General features: G+C 44.8%; 1 protein-coding gene across 25 annotated transcripts in view; it reads right to left on the reverse strand.

The window, feature by feature from the left end:
- Positions 1-1438: 1438 nt before the first annotated feature.
- The window catches only part of STAU1 (staufen double-stranded RNA binding protein 1), a 62251-nt gene continuing 36381 nt past the window's right edge, over positions 1439-27308 (reverse strand). For 12 of the 25 annotated variants that reach the window (XM_069548800.1, XM_069548801.1, XM_069548787.1 and 9 more), the window contains 9 exons: positions 22741-22839; positions 10681-10893; positions 9309-9452; positions 7232-7378; positions 5939-6014; positions 5414-5733; positions 4714-4836; positions 3863-3948; positions 1439-2952 (listed from right to left, as the gene is read on the reverse strand). In XM_069548800.1, the coding sequence (XP_069404901.1) occupies positions 2937-2952; positions 3863-3948; positions 4714-4836; positions 5414-5733; positions 5939-6014; positions 7232-7378; positions 9309-9452; positions 10681-10893; positions 22741-22839 (1224 nt within the window). In that variant the 3' untranslated portion in view covers positions 1439-2936. Of the gene's footprint in view, positions 2953-3862; positions 3949-4713; positions 4837-5413; positions 5734-5938; positions 6015-7231; positions 7379-9308; positions 9453-10680; positions 10912-22740; positions 22840-27308 lie in introns of all 25 variants that reach the window. The other 13 variants (XM_069548793.1, XM_069548789.1, XM_069548785.1 and 10 more) reach the window with 3 other exon arrangements.

The raw sequence follows: 27308 nt of genomic DNA on the forward strand, positions 1-27308 counted from the left end.
ACCTCAAAGACATGGAATGATCAGCTTCAGTTTTGCATAAAGGGCAGCAGACACCGTGGCTGTGGCTGACATAGCTGCAGGCCTCGGGGCCTCTTCCAGAAGTCACCCATCCCCTCCCACTGAGCTGAGACAGACGGGAACTATTGCTTTCAGGGCCGTTTCTTGGGAGAGGCTCAGAAGTAGACAAGGGTCTGCGTCCCTGAGGAGAGCCGTGAGCGCGTGACAGGAGGACAGAATGAGGGAGCGCCTGGGAGGTGGCAGGAAGGCTCTGGGAGTCCAGTAGGGAATCGGCCGATGCCTCGGCCCCGGAGAGGGGGGCACTCCACGAAACAGCATCAGAGCCTGGGCTGCAGGAACAGCGGAAGGTGCTGACTAAGCAGTACCAGCCCTGCACACTGGGGAGCTGCTTCCGGGTCAGCGTCCACCCATTAAAACATCTGGGTCCTTCACAAGGTCATCTAGTTACAGGCACTCTTCACAGCACAGAAGACTCGGCCACACAGAACCACCATCTCCCGGGCTGTCCCTCAACCAGGGCCTCGGAAAGATGCTGCCTGGCTGAGGGGAGCGATGACAAACCACTGCAGAGAGAACCGGGCCGGATCTGGGCCCACTCTGGCGTTGGGGATCTCGGGCACGCTTAACTGGCTGCCAACACAGTCTAGACCTAACCCCCCCTTAGCCATCCACCATTCTGGAAGTCACGGTCCCTGGGCTGTGGAAAGTGAGCATTCCCAGGTTTCTTAGCTGGATTCAGCCTGGTTTACATTATCCTTGTCCATGAATCCAAGGAGCCGGTTGACAAAATTACGATTACAATCCAGAGAAGCGTTTTCACGTACGCGTTCTGAGTCCACCCAGTGAGCATATGCTCGGCATACAGGACCTGGGCCGGGGGACATGCACAGAAAAAACCTTAGGCCATTTCCTGCGCAAGACTTTGGCAGCTGGAGGCAATACACAGTTGAAAAATCAGCCAAGGGACTTACCTGGCAGTGTAGTGGTTAAGACTCCAACTTGCCATGTAGGGGACACAGGTTCAATCCCTGATTGGGGAACTAAGACCCCACAGGCTCGGGAGCAACTAAGCCCACAACAGCTCTCACCAGAGTCCAAACGACACAGTGAAAGATCCTGCACGACCCAAAGCAGCCAAATAAATAAAAACACACAGCAGGGAAGGCTGAAGAATGCCGAGGTGCTGAAGGCATCAGTACAAACGCATGGCTTTTAAACAGATACATGGCTTGGCAGGTGTGTGTGTACATATAGACAGATAGACAGATGCTCTTCCTAGCTGTCCACGGGGCCTCAACCCAACAGCCCACTAGCAGCAAGCTCCACACGCCCCCTCGCTGGCAGCTCTGCCCCCAGCACCATACTTCATGCCGTCTCATCTTCCCTTACTTCTTCAGTTACTGCTCGACAGGACGACACATTCATTAGTAGCTGTTTATTGATCAATGGTTTGATATAAAGTTATTTCAGATCTTCAGAATTTTGCCCAAATGAAATCACAAGCATTACAAAGTTTTTCTCTTAAAAATAAAAAAGGGGTTGGGGGCAGGTTGGGAAGGACCAACCTAGCAGTAGTGGCATTTGAGAATAAATTAACAAAAAAAAAAATTTAGTATTACCATTTATTGGTGACAAACACTAAGTTTTACTTACATTCCATGGGGAGAAAAAATTCCAGCGTAAACAACGAATCCAAGCAGTACTTAACTCGCAAGGCTACCGTGCTTGTCATGTGGGCTGTTATGCGGGACCTCGCCGCACACATCTCTGTGCACAGCAACACGACTTCAGAAGCAACAGTTGGAGAGATAAACATGGGCCATTCTTTCCAGCCCTCATGGAGATGTAATCAACAGTATAAAGCACTCACGGAAGATCAATCTGCAGTTGTATATGTGCTACACGGAGACCATATCCTGTAGTGTAGTGAGAGCTGTGTGTCCTCAAGAGTTGTATTATATACACACAATTTTCTTTAAAACAAAGATCAAAGTTCATTTAAATCCTGGTGCATTAACAAAAAAATAAAATAGAAAAGGAACCAAATGATCAGTTAAAGTTTAAAATTCCTAAGTTGTCCAATTTATACCACTGTGGGAGACTTCATCAAGGTTTCATCAAAGCCAGGACTGTTTCAGCTAAACCAGAGGGCACACAATTTGCATCACTGAAATGGTCCTGGGTTAAGTCCAATGAAATAAAAATGTATAACCACATACACATGGATATGATCTTTGCCGGTTAGATTACTGATAAAGTCAGTCTCAGACAAGCTTCTAAACTGTGCTATGTAACTAGATACAATTGAGAAACTCTCAAATGAAAATTTATATAGTGTCATTTCAATCAAAAGAAAATAATGAAACTAAGAATATGTATCTCTCCTGGAAGAGAGCAGTGGCGACAGTGTGGGTACCGCGGGAGGTGTGGGCCAGAGCATGCCGAGAAGGTCAGCTGCGGCCCAGCAGGAAGCATATGTGATTTTCTCTGAGGCTTTCAGCCCTCTCTCTCCAGCGCGGGTGTCCAGGGTTTGTCCCAAAGTGTTCTGAGTGAGCCAGTTTGAGAAGGGGCGGTGCTTTCTGTTTCTTTCGCACAGCAAGAAAAAAAACACCCAAAACAAACAAACAAAAAAACCCCACCAAAACCAACACTAGGGTGCCTGGGGCACAGGCCTGCGGTTTCCCAAGGGAGCCAGGGGCGGCTGCAGACTGCCCGGCCCCCAGCAGGCGCTGCCATGCGCCAGCAGCCACACCGCTGCCTCCTCGGGCCCCGCCGTCTTCACCACTGCCATCTCCAGGCCTTTACCCATCGTGTCTCTCAGCCCACTGGAGGTATCAGGAATTCCAAATGTTCCAAGCAGTTTCAGCATTTTCAGTATATATGTTGGGATTTTTCAATGATTCATGGCCAGATAAAGTTCAGCACCTCCCACACCTTTAAGGAAGAAAAACATGAAAATGATCTCTAAGTTTTAAAATTTAAGAGAATTAAGCCATGTTAAAAATGGAACTAGGAGACATCAAGAAGCCTGCTATTCAGGCCCCAGTTTATAACTGATACACACTGGGGGCTGGAGGTAGCTAGCTCAGCTGGTAAAGAATCTGCCTGCAATGCCAGAGACCTGGGTTCAATTCCTGGGTTGGGGAGATCCCCTGGAGAAGGCATAGGCTACCCACTCCTGTGTTCTTGGGGTTCCCTGATAAACTTTTGGTAAAGAATCTGCCTGTAATGCAAGAGACCCTGGTTTGATTCCTGGGTTGGGAAGGTCCCCTGGAGAAAGGATAGGCTACCCACTCCAGTATTCTGACCAGGAGAATTCCATGGATGGAGGAGCCTGGTGGGCTATATAATCCATGGGGTCACCAAGAATCGGATATGACTGAGCAACTAACACATAGAATCAAGTGAAAACAGCAAAGAAGAGAACGGGTAGATAGCATGTTATCTCCAGGAGGAAAAGGAGGAAAATAAGGAAAGAAATGTATTTGCATTAAAAACAAACATACAGGAAAGGTACACAATAAACCTACGCTGATGCAGTCTCCGGGTGGGGCAGAGAGCGGCTCAGCTGGGGACTGCATGAGGGCAAGACCCATCAACCCATCACTGTGGGCACCTTTTAAAATGATTTTGACTTGCACCATGTGAATGTATTACCTATTCAAAGATTTTTTTTTTTTTTTTTTAAGGTAGCACTCTCTGCCCAAAACTTGGAAACCTTTCAGGGGAAAGGGACAGAAAGTGACTAAGTCAACAAGTATTTCACTACTAAGTTGAGCAGACAATTTGAATTTAATGCAAATGAGGAAGAGAACTGCCTTTCCATGTAAATCAGCTCACTCACACAGACATTGGTCCATTTCCTGTTCTTGGCATCTCCGTATTCTGTTGGTCCAACTCAGACAGCAACTTTAAAATGTTCAGTGCAGCCTAGTGAGAATGAGAAGTGAAAGTCAAACCACAGCCACCGCTCAGGACTCCAGTACACGACACTGAACAGCGACTCGAGGGCTTCTACTGCCCAACAAAAGATACGGGCCCACTAAATAACCCTCTCACGCTCGCATTTTTAATTAAAAATATAAATTTAAAAAGTTATCCATGGTTACTTCACTGAATCACATCCTCTATGTTAATTTTATTATGTATCACATTACAATATTTTCATCCTGTGGTCAGAGTACAAATTTTATATCCACTTTAATGTAAAACCTATGTTTCTGTGTTAGCATTAGAATACATTCCCCTCAGTGACATGTAATGAATGCATTATATTCCATCAGATGAATATACCATAGTTTATGTCTATTAATTTAATCAATTCCTTTTCTTGGTTTTAGTATTTCTTAACAGTAACAATTTCATCTGAACAGAACATTAAAATGAGAGGTTTTCTAAGCTGCTAGAACATGGGGCTGCAATTCCTTGTTCTGGTCAGAGGTGAAATAAATTCAGTATCTGGAGCCTTTCAAGATCTGGGTGCCCCTCAGGTCACCAAGGAAAGGCAGGAGAGGGTTGGCCAAAGCCCCTGAGTTCTGATAAACAGAATGAGACATCACACCAGTAATCTAGGAGCAATCTTCAGAAATATGAAATCTGCAGAACAGCCAACTGTCCCCACAGTCTGCGGAGAACCCCTCTCCCTGTCTCTGAGGCCAGTGGCGAGCTGGGGCCGGGCCCGCGTGGGGGACGCACCATGTCGTGGCAGGACTCCACATCCTTCCCGATACCGTGGCTGATCAGGGGCGGCTGAGAGGAACAGTTGATAAGAGATACAAATTCATTCTTGTTGTTTTTGGGGAAGTCTTTGTATTCAACCTACAAGAGAAAAGAGAGCTGAGGCGAGGGACGGGGAGAGGAGGCAAGGTCGAGGGGGCGCAGGGCTATGGCTCTGGGTCTGTGTCCCTGTCTCAGCCTGGCGTGTCTACCCCAGCTCCTGCCCTGCAGGCACGAAAGGCCATCCGTGGGGCCTGCTGTGAAGGGGCAGGCATGATACCAGAGCCTCAGCTTCCAGGATCTCCGAAGAACCTAGACATCTACTCAAAACCCCTGGTCTGGAAGAACCAGCGTCCTTTCCTCGCCCTAGAAAGGGCCAGCACAACACATCTGTTCTCACCGAAGTCTACATTTGTGACGACCACTGGGTTAGCGGCTTCATTACTATGGCTGCCCTGGAATTTTAAAATTCACCAAAGGTTGAGGACATTCTCTTACTGTCCAGGGTTCTAACATTTCCCATGCCTCCTCCGTTCCTCAGAATTACCCTTCACCAGGCAGCCCCCAACCATCCACCCAGACAAAGAGCTTGCTTTAAAAAACAAGGTACTTGATTCTCAGAGAAACCAGAGAGGACCGCACTGAGGTACAGACCGCACAGCTCAGTCCGAACGGTTACCTGGAATCCCTGGACTGTGGAGAGATAGTCCAGCTGCTCAGAGGGTCTCGTCAGAGGTCCGTGGGGTGCGTGGCCTGAAGAGATGTTACTCTTTAAAATGGTCTCGGCTGTAGGCGAGGTGCCCCCATACAACAATTCTCGGGCTATCATGGCAGTTACCGTGGCCTTGGCAGGATTCGGAGCTACCCTGGCAAAATCTTTGGTGTGATGTCCGTGACTGACTCCTACTGCCTGGGCAACCTCGGGCACCATGGGAAGGATTCCAGCAGGCAGCTGCTGATGACTAAGATAAGGCATCCTAAACTCATCTTCTTTATTGCCTGGGGAGGGACACGGACAAATCAAATTAACTGCCTGGAAAAATGTTACACAGCCCCACTCTGACCCTCCCTCAGCACAGCACAGGGACAATGTGAAGCCAAACAAGGAACTCTGTAGCCCGCTCACCAGGTACCTGCTACCACCGGGAACCACACAAAGGCCAGAGGCACAATCAGATCAGGACAGTGTTAACATCACACTTACTAGTCCCATTTTCATCCCCAGAGCCAGGTTCAAAAAAGGTTACTTTTCTTCCATCCCCTGGTTTCTTTACAGGTGTCTTAAAAAAAAAAAAAGGCCATGAGCATCAATGAAACCATTCAAAAATTAGTTCCTGCTGTCCAAAACTATACAAACTCCAACCAACAATTCTTGGTTTATTAACTTTTAAATAAGAGGGCACAGGCAGGAAGGCCTGTGCCACGTGCCCCCAGCAGCGCCCCTCCCCAGGCACACATGCAGCCACGGCAGCCTGTCCGTGAACAGCATCTAACAGAGGGGCCTCTGCTCCGCGCTCGCGAGAGGAGAGGGGGACGCTTAATGGGAAAGAGCCAGAATACGTCAGACTGATAGAGCTGACCAACAATGAAGCTTTTAGGTTGATGCTAAACAATTAAATAAAGATTATTTCCTGAAGCAAATGTCCAACTAAAGGATAAGGTGACAAATCAAAGACAACAAATAGAGGGGAAAACATTATACAGTAAAAATTATGCCAAACACAGCAGTCTCCTTTCTGGGAAGATAAAGGTGCCTGCGAGGCCCTGCAAGATTCTGGAATGAAAGCCCTCAAAGCAAAGTCCAGGACCTCTACAGACTCTGGTGAGTGCCTGGGGTCCCAGCTATTAACTATGTGGCCACAGCTGATGCCAACCATCTGTCTCTGCTGACAGCACTGGCCGACAGAACTGAATCAGTCCTGGTATTTTCAAGTTTATCCCAAAAGGACCATCTAGTATCTGGAAACAAGGTCAGCCACGGCTTTCGTTGCGGGTCCTGCTTACCAACCTCGGCAGAAGTGCAATTTTCAACATGGGATCATTTCTATCTAAAGTTCAATTCATAATGAAAAAGAAACTGCAAACTGAGACTATGGTTCGGCTCTGGATCTAACATCACGCTATCCCCGTGTCCCAGGAAAACCAAAGCCTGTTCTACAACTAACAAAAGCCTAAGGTTGATGAGTCTTTTATGGAGGCCTCATTCTAAGAGCACAAATGACAGAATCACACACTGGTTTGGAGCAAGCTGCCCTCCAGCAAAGCATCCCACACCACAGAGATGCTGGTGCAGTAACGACTTAAACCCAGCACCACGCCCAGAGCCGTGGACATGCACCTCCCGAGCACACTGCGAAGGTGCAACGGCTAAGAGCCTGCTCAGCAGGGCTGCTTCACTGCCAGGAGGAGGCAGCCGTGCCCTGGAGGAGCCAGAGTCCCCCTGGAGGAGATGAGCAGGTCATCCTGCAGTTAGAGAGGACACAGAGCCTGAGTGCACCTTCTCCTCCGACTTGAGGGCAGGTTTGGAGGGCTGGGCCTGTGGGACTTTGAAACCGAGGATCTCCAGCATGTTCTCGGCCGCGTTGCGTTTGGCTGCCTTCTTGTTGGTGCCTGAGCCTTCTGCCGTGTGGTTCCCCACCTTCACCTGCGTACGGAAGGCAGGACTCGGATCAGTGCTCAAACCTTCAGAATAAAGACCCGCCAGGAACGGAAGAGAACCCAGAACAATGAGAACCTGGATGGCTTCACAGTGCTGCCCTGGAGCTGGTTTGCACCAGTCCACGAAAGCGCACCATGAAATACTGAGGAATTTGTTGGAGAGCTGGTGGTTAAAGGTAGTTATTAGTAAACTAACTATGTAAGCTTGTAATTAAATTACTTTAACCAACAGAGGTAATGAATACCTAAACTGCACCACTTCTAGCTGGACTCCAGTTTACAATCATCTACACTTGTGAGGCTCTCTGTACTTGCTGTGCATTCGCTGTCCACATGCAGCGACACGACTCCTTCCTGCTCAGAGGGAGCTCTCTCAGCACAGACTCCGGCAATTCTGCTTCTCAAGGATTAAGTTACTCTGCTGATTTACCTATTCTTTTTTTTTTTAACTATCTAAAAAAAAATTTTTTTTATCACGTTATAATCTACATACCATACAACTCACTTCCTTTACTTCCACAATTCAATGATTTTTGGTATATTTACAGAGCTGTGTAACTATCACCACAGGCAAGTGACGGTTAACAACGCAGATTAAGCTTTCAAGTGTCATCAAGCCTGCAGCCACTACGTAACCAGCACAACAAACTGAAACTTCCAGTCTTGGGAAAATTATCTGATACAGCAAAGAAGCTGTTCGTATTGTTTATATGAGTTAAGTTCTGATATGTCTTTGTTGTTAATGTAAACAAAAACAGCAATCAGGACTCACGCTAATACCAGTCATTCAACAATGACGTGAGCAAACCTCCTTGCTGGACCGGAGAACAATAAAGACTTCTCATTCTGTGACACTGCTACGCTGACCATCACACTGAAGCCACAGATGTATGAAATGTACAACAGGGTATTGCACAGCACCTGTAAATCGTGTGCTATGCTTCCTACCAGCACAATTCACAAACACACACACACACACACACGGCTGTGTGACGTGTGCATACACACCCTTCCTCCCAGCACACTGCCTCCCCTAAGAGCTGCCATTAAACACCACAGCTCCCCACCCCCTCCAGGCTGGTCTTGTTGCTGGGTGTTAAGTCACTCAGTCATGTCTGACTCTGTGACCCCACAGACTGTAGCCTGCCAGGGGTCCTCTCCATGGGATTCTCTAGCTGAGACTAGTGGAGTGGGTTGCCATTTCCTTCTCCAGAGAATCTTCTCGACCCAAGGATTGAACCTACGTCTCCTGCATTGGCAGGCGGATTCTTTACCACTGGGCCACCTGGGAAGCTGGTCTTGACGACAGACCAAAACCAAAAGCCCCGTGTCACAAACGTTAAGGAAACCCTGGCCTCTGAAGAGAGCTCTGAGGTTGAATCCCAACCTGGCATCCACCAGCCATCTGATTCTAGGCAAATCACTGAGCCTCTCAACACGCTGCAGTATCATCCCTCTTCCTGCCCTCTAACGGCGGAGTGAGGCACCAGGCTAACTGCTGGCGCTTTCTGAGCTCTCAAACTGCTGCCCAGAGTTTTCTGTTTTTCACCAGAAAACACTATGAAATTCCCATCACAAATTCGGCTGGCTGTACCAGTAACTGTTCCCTCTGCACAAGCTGAAGCACAACCCCAGTCCACAGATCCCAGATCCTACGGAAGGGTCAGGAGGGACGGGAAGAGATCCTTCACACAGTTTATAAGACAACGTAAACCTCTGAGGGTAACAAAGAAGAAACAGGCGCCTTCCTGTTGAGACAGCAGCATGTGTTAGGGCATCAAGTTATGGCAAGCAATGTGATCTTAGTAACATTTGGTGGCAGGGCGATGCACTGGGCTCGGCCTCCTGAGGGAGAGGCCCAGCCCTGGAACGCCTCTGGCCGAGACGGGAGGACGCCCACAGCCCGGCTGGCCCACCTGCATGACAAACTCCCTGCGTCGAGGAAGGCCCCGCTCGGCGAGCAGCAGGTACTCCGGCTCCTTCTCCTTCTTCGCCTGCTGGATCTGGGCCAGTCTGCTGATCGGGTTCATCCCCTGGCCATACTCGGGGCCGCTCTGTAGCTGAGGAACAGTCAGGGTGGAAACCATGTGCTGAGTTAGTCACAGAGAGGACCTTGCCAATTCAGAGACAGGGACACGACCGCTGAATACGTCTATGCTGATCTAATGGCTCAGAATTAATCACATCTTTTTTAAAGTTTTTTTTTTTCATTGAAAGATGCCTCAATGATTTTGATTGCTCTGAGGTGATTTTAGGTCTTCTTAGCAAACCAGTATCACCATTCATCATGAGCAGGCAAGCATCGTTGTAATACGTGCTCCTGAACAATAAATGTCAATGGATGATAATAAAGAGGTACAAAAATTTATCAGACTCTTCCTAAAATTACCCCAAAGCCTACACCATCAGGATGGGTGTCCAGGTTTCTTAACAATGACTCAAAATCCAGAAATCATTTATATATGTATATATATACACATATACATATATATACATATACATGTATTTATATGTGTACAGATATGCATATATATGTATTTATATATGTATAGATATACATATATATATGTATTTATATATGTATAGATATATATGTATATATAAAATGCGGAAATGCTGACGCCGTGTGGAAAGAACCTAAAATTCCCACAGTGACTTCCTGGTGGCACCTTCCATGCCAGGGAATCCTCACCTGCTCACCAGTAACACCCACCAGAGGAGATATCAAGTAGACAAAGGAAACTGCCGCGGTGTGCTAACGTTCCTACGCAGAGAATGCTAAGGTGAATGTGAGAAAAACTTGTATTCTGACACAACATGAAACTATATGGACAATCAGAACAAAAGAGATCCTGGCATTCATAAATGTCCCAAAATGGAACCTGTCCCTTTTCTGGGAGGGTGAGGGACCGTGTAATTTTTGAATGGTTCATGAGCATGACTCAAAAACCCAGCAGAAGGTGTACACGTCTGCCTCCTGGCCCGCCCCGGCCCCCTCCGCCCAGAGTCTCCCGCACACTCAGAACCGTGCAACAGGCACGAGACAAGCAGCTGGGTGTCCTCTCCCCGCAGATGACCACAGCTCCTCGCAGGGTCCGTACCCGGAGCCTCCGCCGAGCCCGGCGCTGCCCGACCCAGGGCCCCCCCCCGGGAGCCGCACCAGGCGGCCCAGAAGGACTCGAGAGGCAGGCGTGTGCGGGCCGGTGCCCCACCTCTCTCACCAGCCTTGCAAACCCCCAGCTGTCTTCAGGCAATGGAAATGCCCTCTTCTTTCAGGCACGTTCTTACCCTGACTATGGATTTTGTTTTCTTTTTGATTCTAGGCTTCACCCGCTCCACTGTAGGCAGGGGTGGTAACTTCTTCAGCTCCTCGAGAACAGCTATAGCAGCATTTTTCTTTGAAATCTTCTTGCTCTTCCCTTCACCTTCCCCCACAAACTCCCCAACCGACACCCTGGTCACAAAGCTCTTCATGTGGGGTGGGCCGCTCTCCCGGGCAACCTGTTTTGGAGGGAAAGACTGAGTGAAAGCGTGACAGACACGCATTACCGGCTGCAAGGCACACTGCTCAGCGTGAGACCCCAGGAAAGGGCGACTAAGGACAAGACTCACTAAATGAAGGCAGTGTCAATGTGGACAGTTCTGAAAGCTTTTTTCCCCTCTTTTCTTTTTCCCCCTACTTGTTAAAGTTCTCAGGTCTGATGAGTCCAAAAGAGCCATGGAACAGGGCACCATTTTCTACTCCCACCACCCAGGGTCACAGGCGGTCCTGAGTTTAGCATGCTCCCCTACAAACGGCAGCAAGGCAGCTGGCCCAGCAAAGCCCAGAAATAAATGCAGCACCAAGAGTTCAAGTTTAATGTTTGCTCTGAGCCGCCAGCCAAGACCGAGCTTATTAAATACTGGCTGCTCTGAGCTATAAAAAGGAATGAGAAAATCTCCAAACACGTAAAGTGATTTTCTAGCACTTGGTAAGTAAAGAAAGCAAACTGCAAAGAGTGTAAAAAAAAAAACGGTGCAGAGTATTAAATCTATATATACATACACACATACATAAACAGACACACGTATGTGTTTATATGCTTCTTTTTTTGTAAAAGGAAACTCAGGAAGGATAAAGCACAAACCAATGGAATTAAACAGTTTCCTACAGTAGTTGGGGGGAAGGACTGAGGTAGGGGAACAAGAGGACACTTCTGAGTATCTTTTTGTGTAGTTTTGACACTTTGGAGCATTTACTGTTACACATATTAAAAATATAAGTCAAGAGAAATGGGGGAAAATACTAAAATGGATTATGAACAGAAAACTAACTGTATATTAAAGTGATTATATAATCACACAGAAGGAAGATAAAAATCAGATCCAACCTACATTAGGAAAGATACCCTTGAAAAGAACAACTGAGTCAACAGACTTACAATGCCAGATGTCAAGACTTCCTGTAGTTACAGAATCTGTGACATCATGGTATTATTTAGCGATAAACCAATAGATCAATAAAACAGAATGCAGAAAGAGACCTGCACATATACAGCCTCTTGATGTTCAGCAAACACAAATCAAAGCAAAAACAACGTCCTTCTCTTTTTTTAATGCCAATGGAGCACCTAGACAAACAAGATCTCAAATTCTACCCAAAACAAAAATTAAGCTAAAACAGGCCCAAATATGAAAGTTAAAACTATAAAATAGCTTTCAGAAGAAAACATAAGAGAAAACTTCATGACCATGAGGCTGGCAAAGAATTCTTGGACACAAAAAACACAAACCATAAAGTAAAATTAGAATTCCTCAAAATTAAAATACTGCTCATCAAAAGATAACATTTAAAAAGTAAAAATGGGGGAGTTTGGGGGAGAATGGATACATGCATATGTATGGCTGAGTCCCTTTGCTGTTTACTTGAAACAACCACAACAGTGTTAACTGCCTACATACCCCAATACAAAAGAAAAAGTTTAAAATCTGGGGAAAAAAAAGAGGTAAAAAAGGGAACTAAGGGAGTATGGGAGAGAATATTTGCAATATATGTACCAAACGAAAGAATTACACCCAGAACACCGAAAGAAATCCTACAAGTCAATAATAAAAAGACAAAACTCAATTAAAAAAATACTTCAACAAGCACTCTTGGCAAGGATAGGGAGCAAGTGGTAGAAGTGTATCCCTTTGGGAAATACTTAGACAATTTTTACATAAACACCTACCCTCTGACTTAGCAACTCTGACTGCACATGCACCCAAGACGACTTAGCAGCCTTATTTATAGTAGTTCCCAACTATCCATGTCCATCAATAGAACAATGGATACATTCCATTCCATTCATACAGTGGAATACCACTCAGCATTAAACTACTGAAACATATGGATGGGACTTAACAACAAACAAAGCACACTGTATTTACGTGAAGTCTAAGAACACAGAGAACACATCTACAGAGACTGCAGAGAGCAGCTGTTTCTGTGTGGAATGGAGCACTGGGACTTACAGAGGTTATGATAAAGTTCCATATCTTGATCTGGGTAGTGAATTTTTTTTTTTTTTACACATACTAAACTTTAGTGGGCTGTGCACTTAAGATACCTATATTCACTATGTAATGACTATTAGCATAGAGGAAGAATAATCCAAGAAGTCATGAAAGCAATGCTCTGAAGACACACCTTCAGTGTGCAGATAAAAAAGTGCAGAGATAACTTGGACTTTACTTAGGACGCTTGCTGTTGAAGGTGTGGATAAATATACTGGTGTTGTTGGGAGCGGAAAAGATCCCAACATGAAGGAATGAAACCGAGGGAGAGCCTGTGATGACGGACTGAAATCAGAGGGATGAACCCGTGTTTCTGTAGACAGTGGACCTGTCTTCTGCTAACAGGGTCTGGAAGCAGTGACCTGCAGCAGCAGCAAGCCGACCTCCACTCAGCCCAGCCCCTACACGCCACTCTGTTAAAGGGAACCAGAACTCCTTGGAAGAACACTTGAGACCATTTGTATTAGAATTTCTGTTTCTGCCAGGGCCAAAGTTAGAACAGGGAAAGTTCCAAGTAAGGCGAAAACACTGTTGTATCACAGAGGAAGGAAGGTCTCTCAAAGTCGGAAAAGGGGAGTTGAGAGCCAGGACACAGGGACATTAAGACCTCCAAACACAAAACACGGAAGAAAAAAAACCCGTGCCTATTACCTCACGGTACATATAAAAATTATAAGTCAAAATGAACCATTAATCTAAAGAGACAACTCTTCTAGAAGAAAACAAGGGAGAAGGACCTTAGATTTGGCAAATTATCTCAGATGGATCACAACCACCATGAGCCACAGAAGAAAAATCTAACAAAGGAGACCTCTCCAAAATTAAATTATTTTTGCTTTTTGGGAAAATATTGTTTAAAAATGCAAAGACAAGCCACAGACTGGGAGAAAATATTTGGAAAATACCTACCTGAGAAAAGAACTGTATTCAGAATGTATAAAGAACATATAAATTCCAATAATAAAAATAACTCAAAAACCTGACAAAAGAGAAGAACAGACTCTTTTCCAAAGAAGATGTACAGATGGAAAACAGGCGTATGAAACATGCTCAGCATTGCTAGTATGCACGGAGACACAAACTAAACCTAAAGTTACGACTACGCGCCAACTAGAAGCCGACCACACTAAGTGCTAGAGAAAACTGAAGCTCCCGAGCACAGCTAGTGCTGTGCTTTCCAGTAGCTCAGTCGTGTCCGACTCTTTGCGACCCCATGGACTGGAGCCCACCAGGCTCCTCTATCCACGGGGATTCTCCAGCCGAGAATACTGGAATGAGTTGCCAAACCCTCCTCCAAACAATCTTCCCGACCCAGGGATTGAACCCATGTCACGCGCATTGCAGGTGGATTCTTTACCAGATGAGCCACAAGGGAAGCCCAAGAACACTGGAGTGGGTAGCCTATCTCTTTTCTAGCAGATCTTCCCGACCCAGGAATCGAACTGGAGTCTCCTCCATTGCAGGTGGATTCTTTACCAACTGGGCTGTCAGGGAAGGCCATGTATACAAGTATCTCGTTGCCCTTTATGTGGCTTCTTTAATGTAGTGCCGATTTTGAGTCCATATGTTGTATGAATCAGTAGTTCATCTTATTTCTGAGTAGTATTCCACTGTCTGGATTCACCACAACTTATTGACTCCACGTTCAAGGTCATAAGGGGCAGCCGTGAGGAGATACCCCTCGACCAAGGTAAGGAGCAGCGGCTGCACTTTGCTGGAGCAGCCGTGAAGAGATACCGCACATCCAAGGTAAGAGAAAACTAAGTAAGACGGTAGGTGCTGCAAGACGGCATCAGAGGGCAGACGCTGAAACCATACTCACAGAAACCTAGTCAATCTCATCGCACGGACCAGAGCCTTGTCTATCTCAATGAAACCAAGCCATGCCGTGTGGGGCCACCCAAAACAGGAGGGTCATGGTGGAGAGGTCTGACAGAATGTGGCCCACTAGAGAAGGGAATAGCAAACCACTTCAGTATTCTTGCCTTGAGAACCCCATAAATAGTATGAAAAGGCAAAATGATAGGACACTGAAAGGGGAACTCCACGGGTCGGGAGGTCCCCAATATGCTACTGGAGATCAGTGGAGAAATAATTCCAGAAAGAATGAAGGGATGGAGCCAAAGCAAAAACAATACCCAGCTGCGGATGTGACTGGTGATAGAAGCAAGGTCCGATGCTGTAAAGAGCAATATTGCATAGGAACCTGGAATGTTAGGTCCATGAATGAAGGCAAATTGGAAGTGGTCAAACAGGAGATGGCAAGAGGGAACGTCGACATTCTAGAAATCAGCAAACTACAATGGACTGGAATGGGTGAATTTAACTCAGATGACCATTATATCTACTACTGCGGGCAGAAATCCCTTAGAAGAAATGGAGTAGCCATAATGGTCAACAAGAGTCGGAAATGCAGGACTTGGATGCAATCTCAAAAACAATAGAATGCTCTCTCTTTCCAAGGCAAACCATTCAATATCACAGTAATCCAAGTATTTGCCCCAATCAGTAATGCTGAAGAAACTGAAGTTGAACGGTTCTATGAAGACTTACAAGACCTTTTAGAACTAACACCCCCAAAAATTGTCCTTTTCATTATAGGGGACTGGAATGCAAAAGTAGGAAGTCAAGAGATACCTGGAGTAACAGGCAAATTTGGCCCTGGAATGCGGAGTGAAGGAGGGCAAAGGCTAACAGCGTTTTGCCAAGAGAACACACTAGTCATAGCAAACACCCTCTTCCAATGACACAAGAGAAGATTCTACACATGGACATCACCAGATAGTCAACACCAAAATCAGAATGAGTATATTCTTTGCAGCCAAAGATGTAGAAGCTCTATACAGTCAGCAAAAACAAGACTGGGAGCTGACTGTGGCTCAGATCATGAACTCCTTATTGCCAAATTCAGACTTAAATTGAAGTAGGGAAAACCACTAGACCATTCAGGTATGACCTAAATCAAATTCCTTATGATTATACAGTGGAAGTGAGAAATAGATTTAAGGGACTAGATCTGATAGATAGAGTGCCTGATGAACTATGGAATGAGGTTCGTGACATGGTACAGGAGACAGGATCAAGACCACTCCCAAGGAAAAGAAATGCAAAAAAGCAAAATGGCTGTCTGGGGAGGGCTTCAAATAGCTGTGAAAAGAAGAGAGGCGAAAGCAAAGGAGAAAAGAAAAGATATACCCTTTTGAATGCAGAGTTCCAAAGAATAGCAAGGAGAGATAAGAAAGCCTTCCTCAGCAATCAATGCAAAGAAATAGAGGAAAACAACAGAATGGGAAAGACTAGAGATCTCTTCAAGAAAATCAGAGATCCCAAGGGAACATTTCATGCAAAGATGGGCTCGATAAAGGACAGAAATGGTACGGACCTAACAGAAGCAGAAGATATTAAGAAGAGGTGGCAAGAATACACAGAAGAACTGTACAAAGAAGATCTTCACAACCCAGATAATCACAATGGTTTGATTACTCACGACTCACCTAGAGCCAGACATCCTGGAATGTGAAGTCAAGTGGGCCTTAGAAAGCATCACTATGAACAAAGCTAGTGGAGGTGATGGAATTCCAGTTGAGCTATTTCAAATCCTGAAAGATGATGCTGTCAAAGTGCTGCACTTAATATGCCAGCAAATTTGGAAAACTCAGCGGTGGCCACAGGACTGGAAAAGGTCCGTTTTCATTCCAATCCCAAAGAAAGGCAATGCCAAAGAATGCTCAAACTACCGCACAATTGCATTCATTTCACATGCTAGTAAAGTAACACTCAAAATTCTCCAAGCCAGGCTTCAGCAATACATGAACTATGAACTTCCAGATGTTCAAGCTGGTTTTAGAAAAGGCAGAGGAACCAGAGATCAAATTGCCAACATCCACTGGATCATGGAAAAAGCAAGAGAGTTCCATCTATTTCTGCTTTATTGACTATGCCAAAGCCTTTGACTGTGTGGATCACAATAAACTATGGAAAATTCTTCAAGAGATGGGAATACCAGACCACCTGACCTGCCTCTTGAGAAATCTGTATGCAGGTCAGGAAGCAGCAGTTAGAACTGGACATGGAACAACAGACTGGTCCCAAATAGGAAAAGGTGTACATCAAGGTTGTATATTGTCACCCTGCTTATTTAACTTATATGCAGAGTACATCATGAGAAACGCTGGACTGGAAGAAGCACAAGCTGGAATCAAGATTGCCGGGAGAAATATCAATAACCTCAGATATGCAGATGACACCACCCTTATGGCAGAAAGTGAAGAGGAACTAAAGAGCCTCTTGATGAAAGTGAAAGTGGAGAGTGAAAAAGTTGGCCTAAAGCTCAACATTCAGAAAACTGAGATCATGGCATCCAGTCCCATCACTTCATGGGAAACAGATGGGGAAACAGTGTTAGACTTTATTTTGGGGGGCTCCAAAATCACTGCAGATGGTGACTGCAGCCATGAAATTAAAAGACGCTTACTCCTTGGAAGGAAAGTTAAGACCAACCTAGATAGATATTCAAAAGCAGAGACATTACTTTGCCAACGTAGTCAAGGCTATGGTTTTTCCAGTGGTCATGTATGGATGTGAGAGTTGGACTGTGAAGAAAGCTGAGCGCCAAAGAATTGATGCTTTTGAACTGTGGTATTGGAGAAGACTCTTGAGAGTCCCTTGGACTGCAAGGAAGGAGATCCAACCAGCCCATTCTAAAGGAGATCAGTCCTGGGTGTTCTTTGGAAGAACTGATGCTGAAGCTGAAACTCCAATACTTTGGCCACCTCATGTGAAGAGTTGACTCACTGGAAAAGACTCTGATACTGGGAGGGATTGGGGGCAGGAGGAGAAGGGGATGACAGAGGATGAGATGGCTGGATGGCTTCACTGACTCAATGGCATCACTGACTCGCTGGACATGAGTTTGAGTGAAATCAGGGAGTTGGTGATGGACAGGGAGGCCTGGCGTGCTGCGATTCATGGGTCGCAAAGAGTAGGACATGACTGAGGGACTGAACTGTACTTAATTCATCCATATCCCTGCTGAAGAACATCTTCACGGTTTTCAGTTGTTAGTGATTATGAGATTATGTATGTACGTGATAGCTTTAATCATAATCAGTAAAAACTAAAAACCATGAAGATGTTCTTCAGCTGGGAAATGGATGAGTAAGTTCTGGTGAATTCAGACAATGCACTACTACTCAGAAATAAGAAATAAACTACTGATACATAAAACATATAGACTCAAAGTCTACACTACATTAAAGAAGCCACATAACAGGCGATTAGATACTCTTGCCAGGAGATCTGTAATCTTTTCGGATTATAACTTTCTAAAGGGACAACACTGTACCTGGTGGGCCATCTGTTACGTGAGAGGCCTGAGGGCAGGAACAGAACGGGGACTATGGCCTTTCTTATGATTTATAATATAGTTATGGAAACGTCATGTCTGGGTTGTGTTTTCTGAGATGGCTTTATATTTTTATGTGCTCTTTCCAGGCTTCTCAAAATGTTATTACCCATTCCAATAAATAGACAAAGGAAAAGCCCCAAAAGACCAAAACACGCAGTATATTCAATAATTCCATGTATGTAATATTTTAGAAACAAGCAAAACGCATGGACAGACATCAGATCGATGGCTGCCCAAGGGTGACGATGGAGGGAAGGGACTGACTGCTAGGGGACTGGGGAGACCGAGTGCGTGAAAGGTGTTCTTCACCACAGTGGGCAGCAGTTCCACAACTGACTGTCAAAACCCATCCAATTAGACACAGAAACAGGGCCAATTTTACTTCATGCAAATGATACTCAAGAACTCTGACCCCTCATCCCCTCACCCCCCAAAAATAACCTGAGAGAGGCATGCCAAAGCATACCGGAGCTGGTCGGAAGGGCAATCTGAACATTAAAATGGCAAGCGAGAATAATGGAGTGACATGTAGAATGAATCTCTGCTAATATAAATTAACCCATTCCCTGGCGGCTCAGCCAGTAAAGAATCCACCTGCACTGTGGGAGACCTGGGTCCGAGCCCTGGGTTGGGAGGATCCCTTGGAGGAGGGCACGGCAACCCACTCCAGCATTCTTGCCTGGAAAACCCCCATGGACAGAGGAGCCTGGGGGGCTGCAGTCCATGGGCCGCAAAGAGTCAGACACGACTGAGCGACTACGCACATTAATAACATAAGGCAGGAGGAGATTTTCTTTGGACACGCAGAAAATGAACATTTCACATCCACCACAGTGACATCTGGTGCTGGGAAGAACCGTCAATGACTGCTAGAAACACTGAGGAACTCTGTAAGGACGTACACAGCCTTCAAGCATCTCCCCACAGGCTATGGGTTAACTATAAAGGGAAAGAAAGTCTCCTTGGAGGGGCACACATCTGGTGTAGACAACGGAATTAGCGTCACTAATGATACCACCCAATGCTGAGAAGAACTGACATTAGTTCTTCAGCGTTCCTGTTTAAAAAAAAAAAAAGCATAAACTGAAACTGATCATGAAGCAAAAAATCCAACCAACCCAAATTTAGGGCCATTACATAAAACTGACTTTTCAAAATACTAATGTCATAAAAGACCAAACAAAAGCCGAGTAACAAATTAAAGGAGACTAAAGAGATGCATCAGCTGAACACAGCGTGTGATCCTGTACCAGGCTCAAGGCAGGGAAATAAAGGAGCACCATGGGGACAATGTCAGTATGTGAATCTAGGATGCACATCAGGTAACAGTATTCCAGCAGTGTTACGCTTCCTGTGTGGACAATTATAGTTATTTAAGATAATGTCCTTGCTCTTAAGCTTCACATACTGAAATATGTGCAGTCAAAGCACATATCTGCTTCTTGCTCTCAAATGATTCAGCTAAATAAAATACAGAAAAACATGTACATTTAGAGAACAGAAAAGCAAAGGTGCTGAACTGTGAAGCGCTGGTGGCCCTATGTGAAGGCAACAGTCACAGTCCTATCCTTACCACTTTCTACTGGCCTGGAAACTTTCAAAGTAAGAAGTGGAAAAGACGACGAGGAAAAGTGTGTGAGCCCACATGTGCTGTGGTCCCGAGGTGAGAGCCGGGACCTCAGCTCAGGGAGCAGCCCGCTGCCCTATGAAAAAGGCTGCAGCAAACAGCTCTGCTCCCAGGGCGCCCGCAGGCTGCCCCTCTACCCCGACAGCCCACCTGCCAAGCGCTACCTCCCTGAGCAGGGCTCTCCACGTCCTCAGACGAGACTCGAGAATTAAGAGTATCCACCCCAATGCTCAAGTCAAATCCACGCCCATCCTGGGCCCTCCACTCTCACTGGCTGCCACCGAGCCCATCTGAATTCAGTGGGATCAAGTCATGACTGGGCTTCCCTGGTGGCTCAGTGGGTAAAGCGTCTGCCTGCAATGCAGGAGACCTGGGTTCGATCCCTGGGTCGGGAAGATGCCCTGGAGAAGGAAATGGCAACCCACTCCAGTACTCTTGCCTGCAAAATCCCATGGACTGAGAAGCCTGGTAGGCTACAGTCCATGGGGTCGCAAAGAGTCGGACACGACTGAGCGACTTTCCCTTCAAGTCACGACTGCCTCCCAGGGACTTGTCAATCAGCACAATACTTTTAACTACAACAATTTTATCAAAAAGCAAGCGGTCTATACTTTTCCGAAAAATTATATGAATGGTTCTTGTCTTCTCCTATTACTTCCAACATGACGTATCTTGCTGTTAAAAAAAAAAAAAAAAAAAACCTATTCTTTTCAGTTACTCAGTAACTGTTCCCTAAGCATCCAATATCCAATATATGTCAACTAATCTTCCAGGTGCCAGAGACAGAACTGTGGGAAAAAAAAATGGAAGCTTCTGCTCAACCTAATAATGGAAGTTAACATGAACATTTGATACGTGAGAGCTAATTACTAATAAAAGCACTCATATTAACAAACTCAATGCCACATATACACACAAACTGTCATGTTTTAAAATAATTACTTTAAGAGATAGTCACCACCAGAGGGCATTCCCACAATTTCTTTTGTGACTACTTGACAATTCCCTGCTGTATGTTACTTATTCCTGAACAGCAAAGTCTGAAAGCCAAATCTAAAACCTAAACACAAGTAGCGGTGGGGCAGAGGCAATCTCATCCCCAAATTCCACAGTAAAAACAGAAATTGGCAATCCCTGACTGAGGTCCAAGACGCATCACCGGGATCTCGGGCCCTGGCCAGCAGTCATCTCTGTGACCTTTCCGTGACCTAAGAAGGCAGGCCTCTTCCACCCCATGGTCTTCGCATCTCTCCCTCCGTCTTTAAACACCCATTTGTGTGCCACACTAATTCTTCAGCAGGGACTAGTGTGGGGAAAGTGTTTCTTCCCTTTTCCACAACAGGTTCCCAGGGAGACCTTGTGGCTTCCTCAGGTGGCGCGCACACCTGGTTCCCACCCAGCAACAGCCCTGTTATTCTGAATGTCCTGTCTCACTGCCTCCCTCCCAGAACAGACAAAGGCTAGAAGGGATGCGGGGCCAGGGAGGAAGAATGCCAGCCCCATCTGGCATGCTGTGTTCTGGAAGGGGGAAAAGACACTGGTCCTGCTGCGGCAGGGCGGGGTACTGCCACGGGATGCAGGGTGGCCCTGTGACCCAAGGGCAGCTCCCTACCCCCATCTGGGCCTCATGGCAGCAGGTGAGCACGGCCAGCTAGGTCAGAAATCATCTATTCGAATGAGAGTAAGGAATGAACTCAGGAGCCAGCTTACGGCATAGTACATAATAGGAAATATCTTATAAAAGTCATACAAGTCAAACATGAAATCTGGGGATTACCTAAAACTACAGAGCTAAGTATTTTACAGGCTAATAAACTTCAGGTAGGCTTTTTAAAACAGAAATAGGCAAAAGAACTTATGAACCACTTAAAATTGTTTTAAGCGTACGTGCTGTGTTTAGTCGCTCAGTTGTGTCTGACTCTGTGACCCCAGACTTGTAGACCACCAGGCTTCTCTGTCCAAAGGATTTCCCAGGCAAGAATACTGGAGTAGGTTGACATTTCCTTCTCCATTTAAGCAGATGCCCCACCTCAAATTTCATTTGTCTGAAGTAACTAATATGTTGATCTTAAAGCTCTTTGGAAAACTAAATATATATATGCTTTATAATTTTGAAAAACCAAATAATTGATTTGAAGAACTATTAAAACACAACCTTGCAGAGCCAAGCACAGAATTCAAACGAAAGAATTTGCAAAGAATTTTCAAAAACTAGGGCAACCTAAAATAAAAAACATTCTCCCAACCTGCCTAATCTATCTGGACTCACTGTGTCTTTGAAGGAAACACACACTAAATGATCTTATTTTCCATTCTGAACTAGTAATTGTTAATTACTGTTTTTAGACCAAAGTCTCCAACAATAGATTGAGGTTATTAAATGGGTGAACTGGGAGGCACACGCTGCACAATGACAAAACCTAAGTTCTTTTAACAATTACTTGGACACTTAAGCAGAGTCATGATATTTGGGGGGTAGCATATGCTTCTGAGACTCTTATGAAGACAATGGACCCTCCCTCCAGAAGAAAACGCATGGGAACATAAACACGATCCCCTTCAGACCATTTTAGGAGGTTCACAGACATACTGAGGCCACCTATGGACTGTCTGGAGATTCATGGCTGCCTTAGGACCAAATACTGCTTTGCTAATATGAAGTCTGAATCTTAGATGTGAAGATTCGCATGTATGTGATCATCATTTCAACACTGTTTAGGAAAAATACTATTCTGATGATGAACACTAAGAGTATAACAGACGCATAAAATAAGCTTACCTCAAAATTCACAGGCAAGTTCCGTTTAAGTGCAATCTCAAACACTTGACTTATTTCAGATTTATTGAGATTTTCTTCTTCTGACTCTCTTCCATTTACCTAAGGGAAGAACAACTGGTTAGAGTGAACTCATGTTAAAAAGCTGTTAAGATCCCAGCTGCGATGTTAACCCTTAAAATTATAAGCACTGAACCCAGGCTCTATGGACTGAGCACTAACCCCGTGAGCAGAGCCACATGTGCACCGTGTGTCAGTGAGATTTAAAAGGTTTAAAAATGTCCTCTCAAATTTTGGTCAGTTTGTACCTCATAAATCCACCATAAACAATCTACACATAACAGGGCTCTACAAATAGTCAGCCTGATGGTGAGAGCCATGGCCACTCAGGGAGCAGGGCTCCTGAAGCCGCCTGGATTTGTCCCCCCGCCCCTGGAGGACAGGCAAGCCACACTCTGGAAACAAGCACAGTCAGTCTATGTGGGCCACAGCAAGGACAAATGGAGGTCTCTCCACCTGGGTATGTGTGTTTCTTATTTGGACAAAGTCACTGGAAACCACTTTAACAAAAAGATGCAGTGGAACAGTTATAAAACCACTATGGGTCTCACACTTCACTACTGCTGGCGAAAATACAAGATGAAAACCAACAAAACTGCCTGCCGGCTCAGTCGCTTCAGTCGTGTGCAACGCTTTGCAACCCCATGGACTACAGCCCCCAGGCTCCTCTGTCCATGGGGTTCTCCAGGCAAGAATACTAGAGTGGGTTGCCATGTCCTCCTCCAGGGATCTTCCCAACCTAGGGATCAAACACAGGACTTTTATGTCTCCTGCACAGCCAGGCAGGTTCTTTACCACTAGTACCACTAGCCTTGAACAAAAGCTGCCTCCAGCTCTGTAATAAGGTTGATTTACAGTCCTCCAGAGGCTGGACTGAGAGGGGCAGAGATCTCTGTGCACGTGGCCCACATGGATTCTATACTGTGCAGGGGTGATAATATGAAAAACAAGATCAGCAGTGACCCCAAAAGAGGGCAATGCACGCGTGTTTTCTTATTCCTGGAGATTCTTTAGTCAAAGAACTTGTAAAAATCCTAGTTTCAAGATCAGAATTTCTATGACAGGAACCTGTGGATGAAATTACTGAACAGGCAATGTGTAGCAAAATCCCGGATTTGATCTGTTGTGTGTTTCCTAAGGTAAAGTCTAACCCTAACCTAGGATCCATATTTCAAGCTATAAATAAAATAAAGCTCTAAATTTAAAAAAAAATTAAGAATTAAGAATAGAATCCTATAAACATAAATTTAACCAGACAATGTAATTCTGTCTCTCCTTTCGTGATAAAATTTTCTTTCCATCCGGTTTCATTTCACTCGCTGCCTGGTGATATACTGTTTACATAGCAATTTCTGATGGTTTAGGTAAGCTGAACACATTTTTACACTTGTTTAAATCCTAAAGAGAAAGAGGGCCTGCTGTTTTACGAGTGAATCTTTAAAGCCGTAAATCTCCAAGCAAAGTATCTGAGAATTCTAGGTTTCCAGAGGTTTGGTTTGAAATTTATTTTTTAAATAGATGTAAACAAACCTATTAAAAAGCATTTTAAAAAGTAAGCCTGTTCAACAAATAGTGCTGGGAAAATCAGATATCTACACACACAAAAAAATGAACTTGGACTCTTGCCTCATGCCACATTCACAAATTAACTCAAAATGGGTCAAAGACCTAAATGTAAGGGCTAAAAGTATAGAACTTTGAGAAGAAAACACAGGGGCAAAGCTTCATGCACTGAATTTGGAATGATTTCTTGGATAGAACACCAAAAGCATACGTAGATTCTGACTTCATCAAAATTTAAAACTCTAGTACAAAAAAACTACCAAAAAACGCTGGTACATTAAAGGACACAAGAGAACAAAGACAACCCGTAGAATGGAAGAAAATACTCACAAATCACATATTTCATAAAGAATTAATGTCCAGAATACATAAAGAACTATAACAACTTAACAACAAATAATGCAATTCAAAAATAGAGAAAGGATTTGAACAGACATTTCTCCAAAGGAGATATGCAAACACACAACATCACTACTCAAAGAGAAATGCAAATCAAAACCACAAGAAGATACACCTCACACCCATAAGGACAGCCACAGAAAATGGTAAGTGTTGTCAAGGTTGTGCAGAAATTGCAATCTTTGCACATTTCTATTGAAAATGTAAGATGGTATGGCCTCTGTGGAGAATAGTATGGTGGGTTTCTAAAAAATTTAAACATAGGATTACAATATGATCCAGCAATTTCACTGCTAAACCCATACTCAAAAGAATTAAAAGCAGGCATTCAGATACTTGTACATCAATGTTCACAGCAGTATTACTCACAATAGCCAGAAGATGATAACCACACAAACATCCACCAACAGATGAATGGACAAAAAAAATACAGATACAATGGTCAGTCTTAAAAAGGAATGGGGTGTGGGGGGGGAGAATGGAATTATAAAACAAGCTACAACACAGAGGAACCTTGAAAACATTATGATAAATGAAGTAAATCAGACACAGAAGACAAATGTACACTTACACGAGGCATCTACAACAGTAAGCACAGAGACAGACGCAGGACAGGCTTACCATGGCCTGAGACAGCGGCGGGGGGTGGGGGGTGGGGACGGGGTGGGAATGGCAGCGTTACTGCTGAACGTGTCCATCACTCCTGCAGTGTGTGTGTGACGTGATGAAAGCGTTTTGAAAATGGACAGTGGTGACGGCTGCACAGCACCGAGAATGTATTTAAGGCAACTCTTTGTGCACAACCGCGTCTGTTGACAGCTGTTTATTTGAAAAGTTCAGAGACTTTTACAATACATGAGCTATTTTTAAAAAAAACATGAGCTATTTACATACTCTCATGATAAATAACTGTGTCAATGAGAATGTTTTCCTCAGGTGCAACCAGAACCAAACCTGGAAATAAACCAGGTGCTGCTGACACAAGACATACCCCAATTTTCCTTTTGCTTTTGTTCATTCAGTTCAGTTCAGTTCAGTCGCTCAGTCGTGTCTGACTCTTTGCGACCCCATGAACCGCAGCACGCCAGACCTCCCTGTCCATCATCAACTCCCGGAGTTCACTCACGTCCATCGAGTCAGTGATGCCATCCAGCCATCTCATCCTCTGTTGTTCCCTTCTCCTGCCCCCAATCCCTCCCAGCATCGGAATCTTTTCCAATGAGTCAACTCTTCACATGAGGTGGCCAAAGTATTGGAGTTTCAGCTTCAGCATCAGTCCTTCCAAACAAATCCCAGGGCTGATCTTCAGAATGGACTGGCTGGATTTCCTTGCAGTCCAAGGGACTCTCAAGAGTCTTCTCCAACACCACAGTTCAAAAGCATTCTTCAGCGCTGTTTTCTTCACAGTCCAACTCTCACATCCATACATGACCACTAGAAAAACCATAGCCTTGACTAAACAGACTTTTGTTGGCAAAGTAATGTCTCTGCTTCTCAACATGCTGTCTAGGTTGGTCATAACTTTTCTTCCAAGGAATAAGCAGCTTTTAATTTCATGGCTGCAGTCACCATCTGCAGTGATTTTGGAGCCCCCCCCAAAATAAAGTCTGACACTGTTTCCACTGTTTCCTCATCTATTTCCCATGAAGTGATGGGACCGGATGCCATGATCTTCGTTTTTTGAATGTTGAGCATTAACCCAACTGTTTAACTCTCCACTTTCACTTTCATCAAGAGGCTTTTTAGTTCCTCTTCACTTTCTGCCATAAGGGTGGTGTCATCTGCATATCCGAGGTTATTGATATTTCTCCTGGCAATCTTGATTCCAGCTTGTGCTTCTTCCAGCCCAACATTTCTCATGATGTACTCTGCATATAAGTTAAATAAGCAGGGTGACAATATACAGCCTTGATGTACTCCTTTTCCTATTTGGGACCAGTCTGTTGTTCCATGTCCACTTCTAACTGTTGCTTCCCGACCTGCATACAGGTTTCTCAAGAGGCAGGTCAGGTGGTCTGGTATTCCCATCTCTTGAAGAATTTTCCATAGTTTATTGTGATCCACACAGTCAAAGGCTTTGGCATAGTCAATAAAGCAGAAATAGATGTTTTTCTGGAACTCTCTTGCTTTTTCCATGATCCAGCGGATGTTGGCAATTTGATCTCTGATTCTTCTGCCTTTTCTAAAACCAGCTTGAACATCTGGAAGTTCATAGTTCACGTATTGCTGAAGCCTGGCTTCGAGAATTTTGAGTTTGTTCATTGTACTAGTTCAATTCCTTTTAATTTTTACTTTTAGTTATGACCTGTTTCATACAGCAAAGTACAAATAACAATGTAACCCATAACTCTACTGGATATAACAAATGCAACACTAAACACCACTGACATTATTTTTTTCCTTTGATAAGGAAAACAATGAAGTCCTTCTCACACTCCTTCCCACAGGAAAGTTAACCACTACTCTAAAATGGGACCGGATCTTTCCCAGCCATGTGGGTTTTTTGTTGTTGTTAACGGACAAAAACAATATATAGGGTAATTTGGTGT

The sequence above is a fragment of the Ovis canadensis genome, chromosome 13 (genome assembly GCF_042477335.2).
Source record: "Ovis canadensis isolate MfBH-ARS-UI-01 breed Bighorn chromosome 13, ARS-UI_OviCan_v2, whole genome shotgun sequence".
Lineage (NCBI taxonomy): Eukaryota > Metazoa > Chordata > Mammalia > Artiodactyla > Bovidae > Ovis > Ovis canadensis.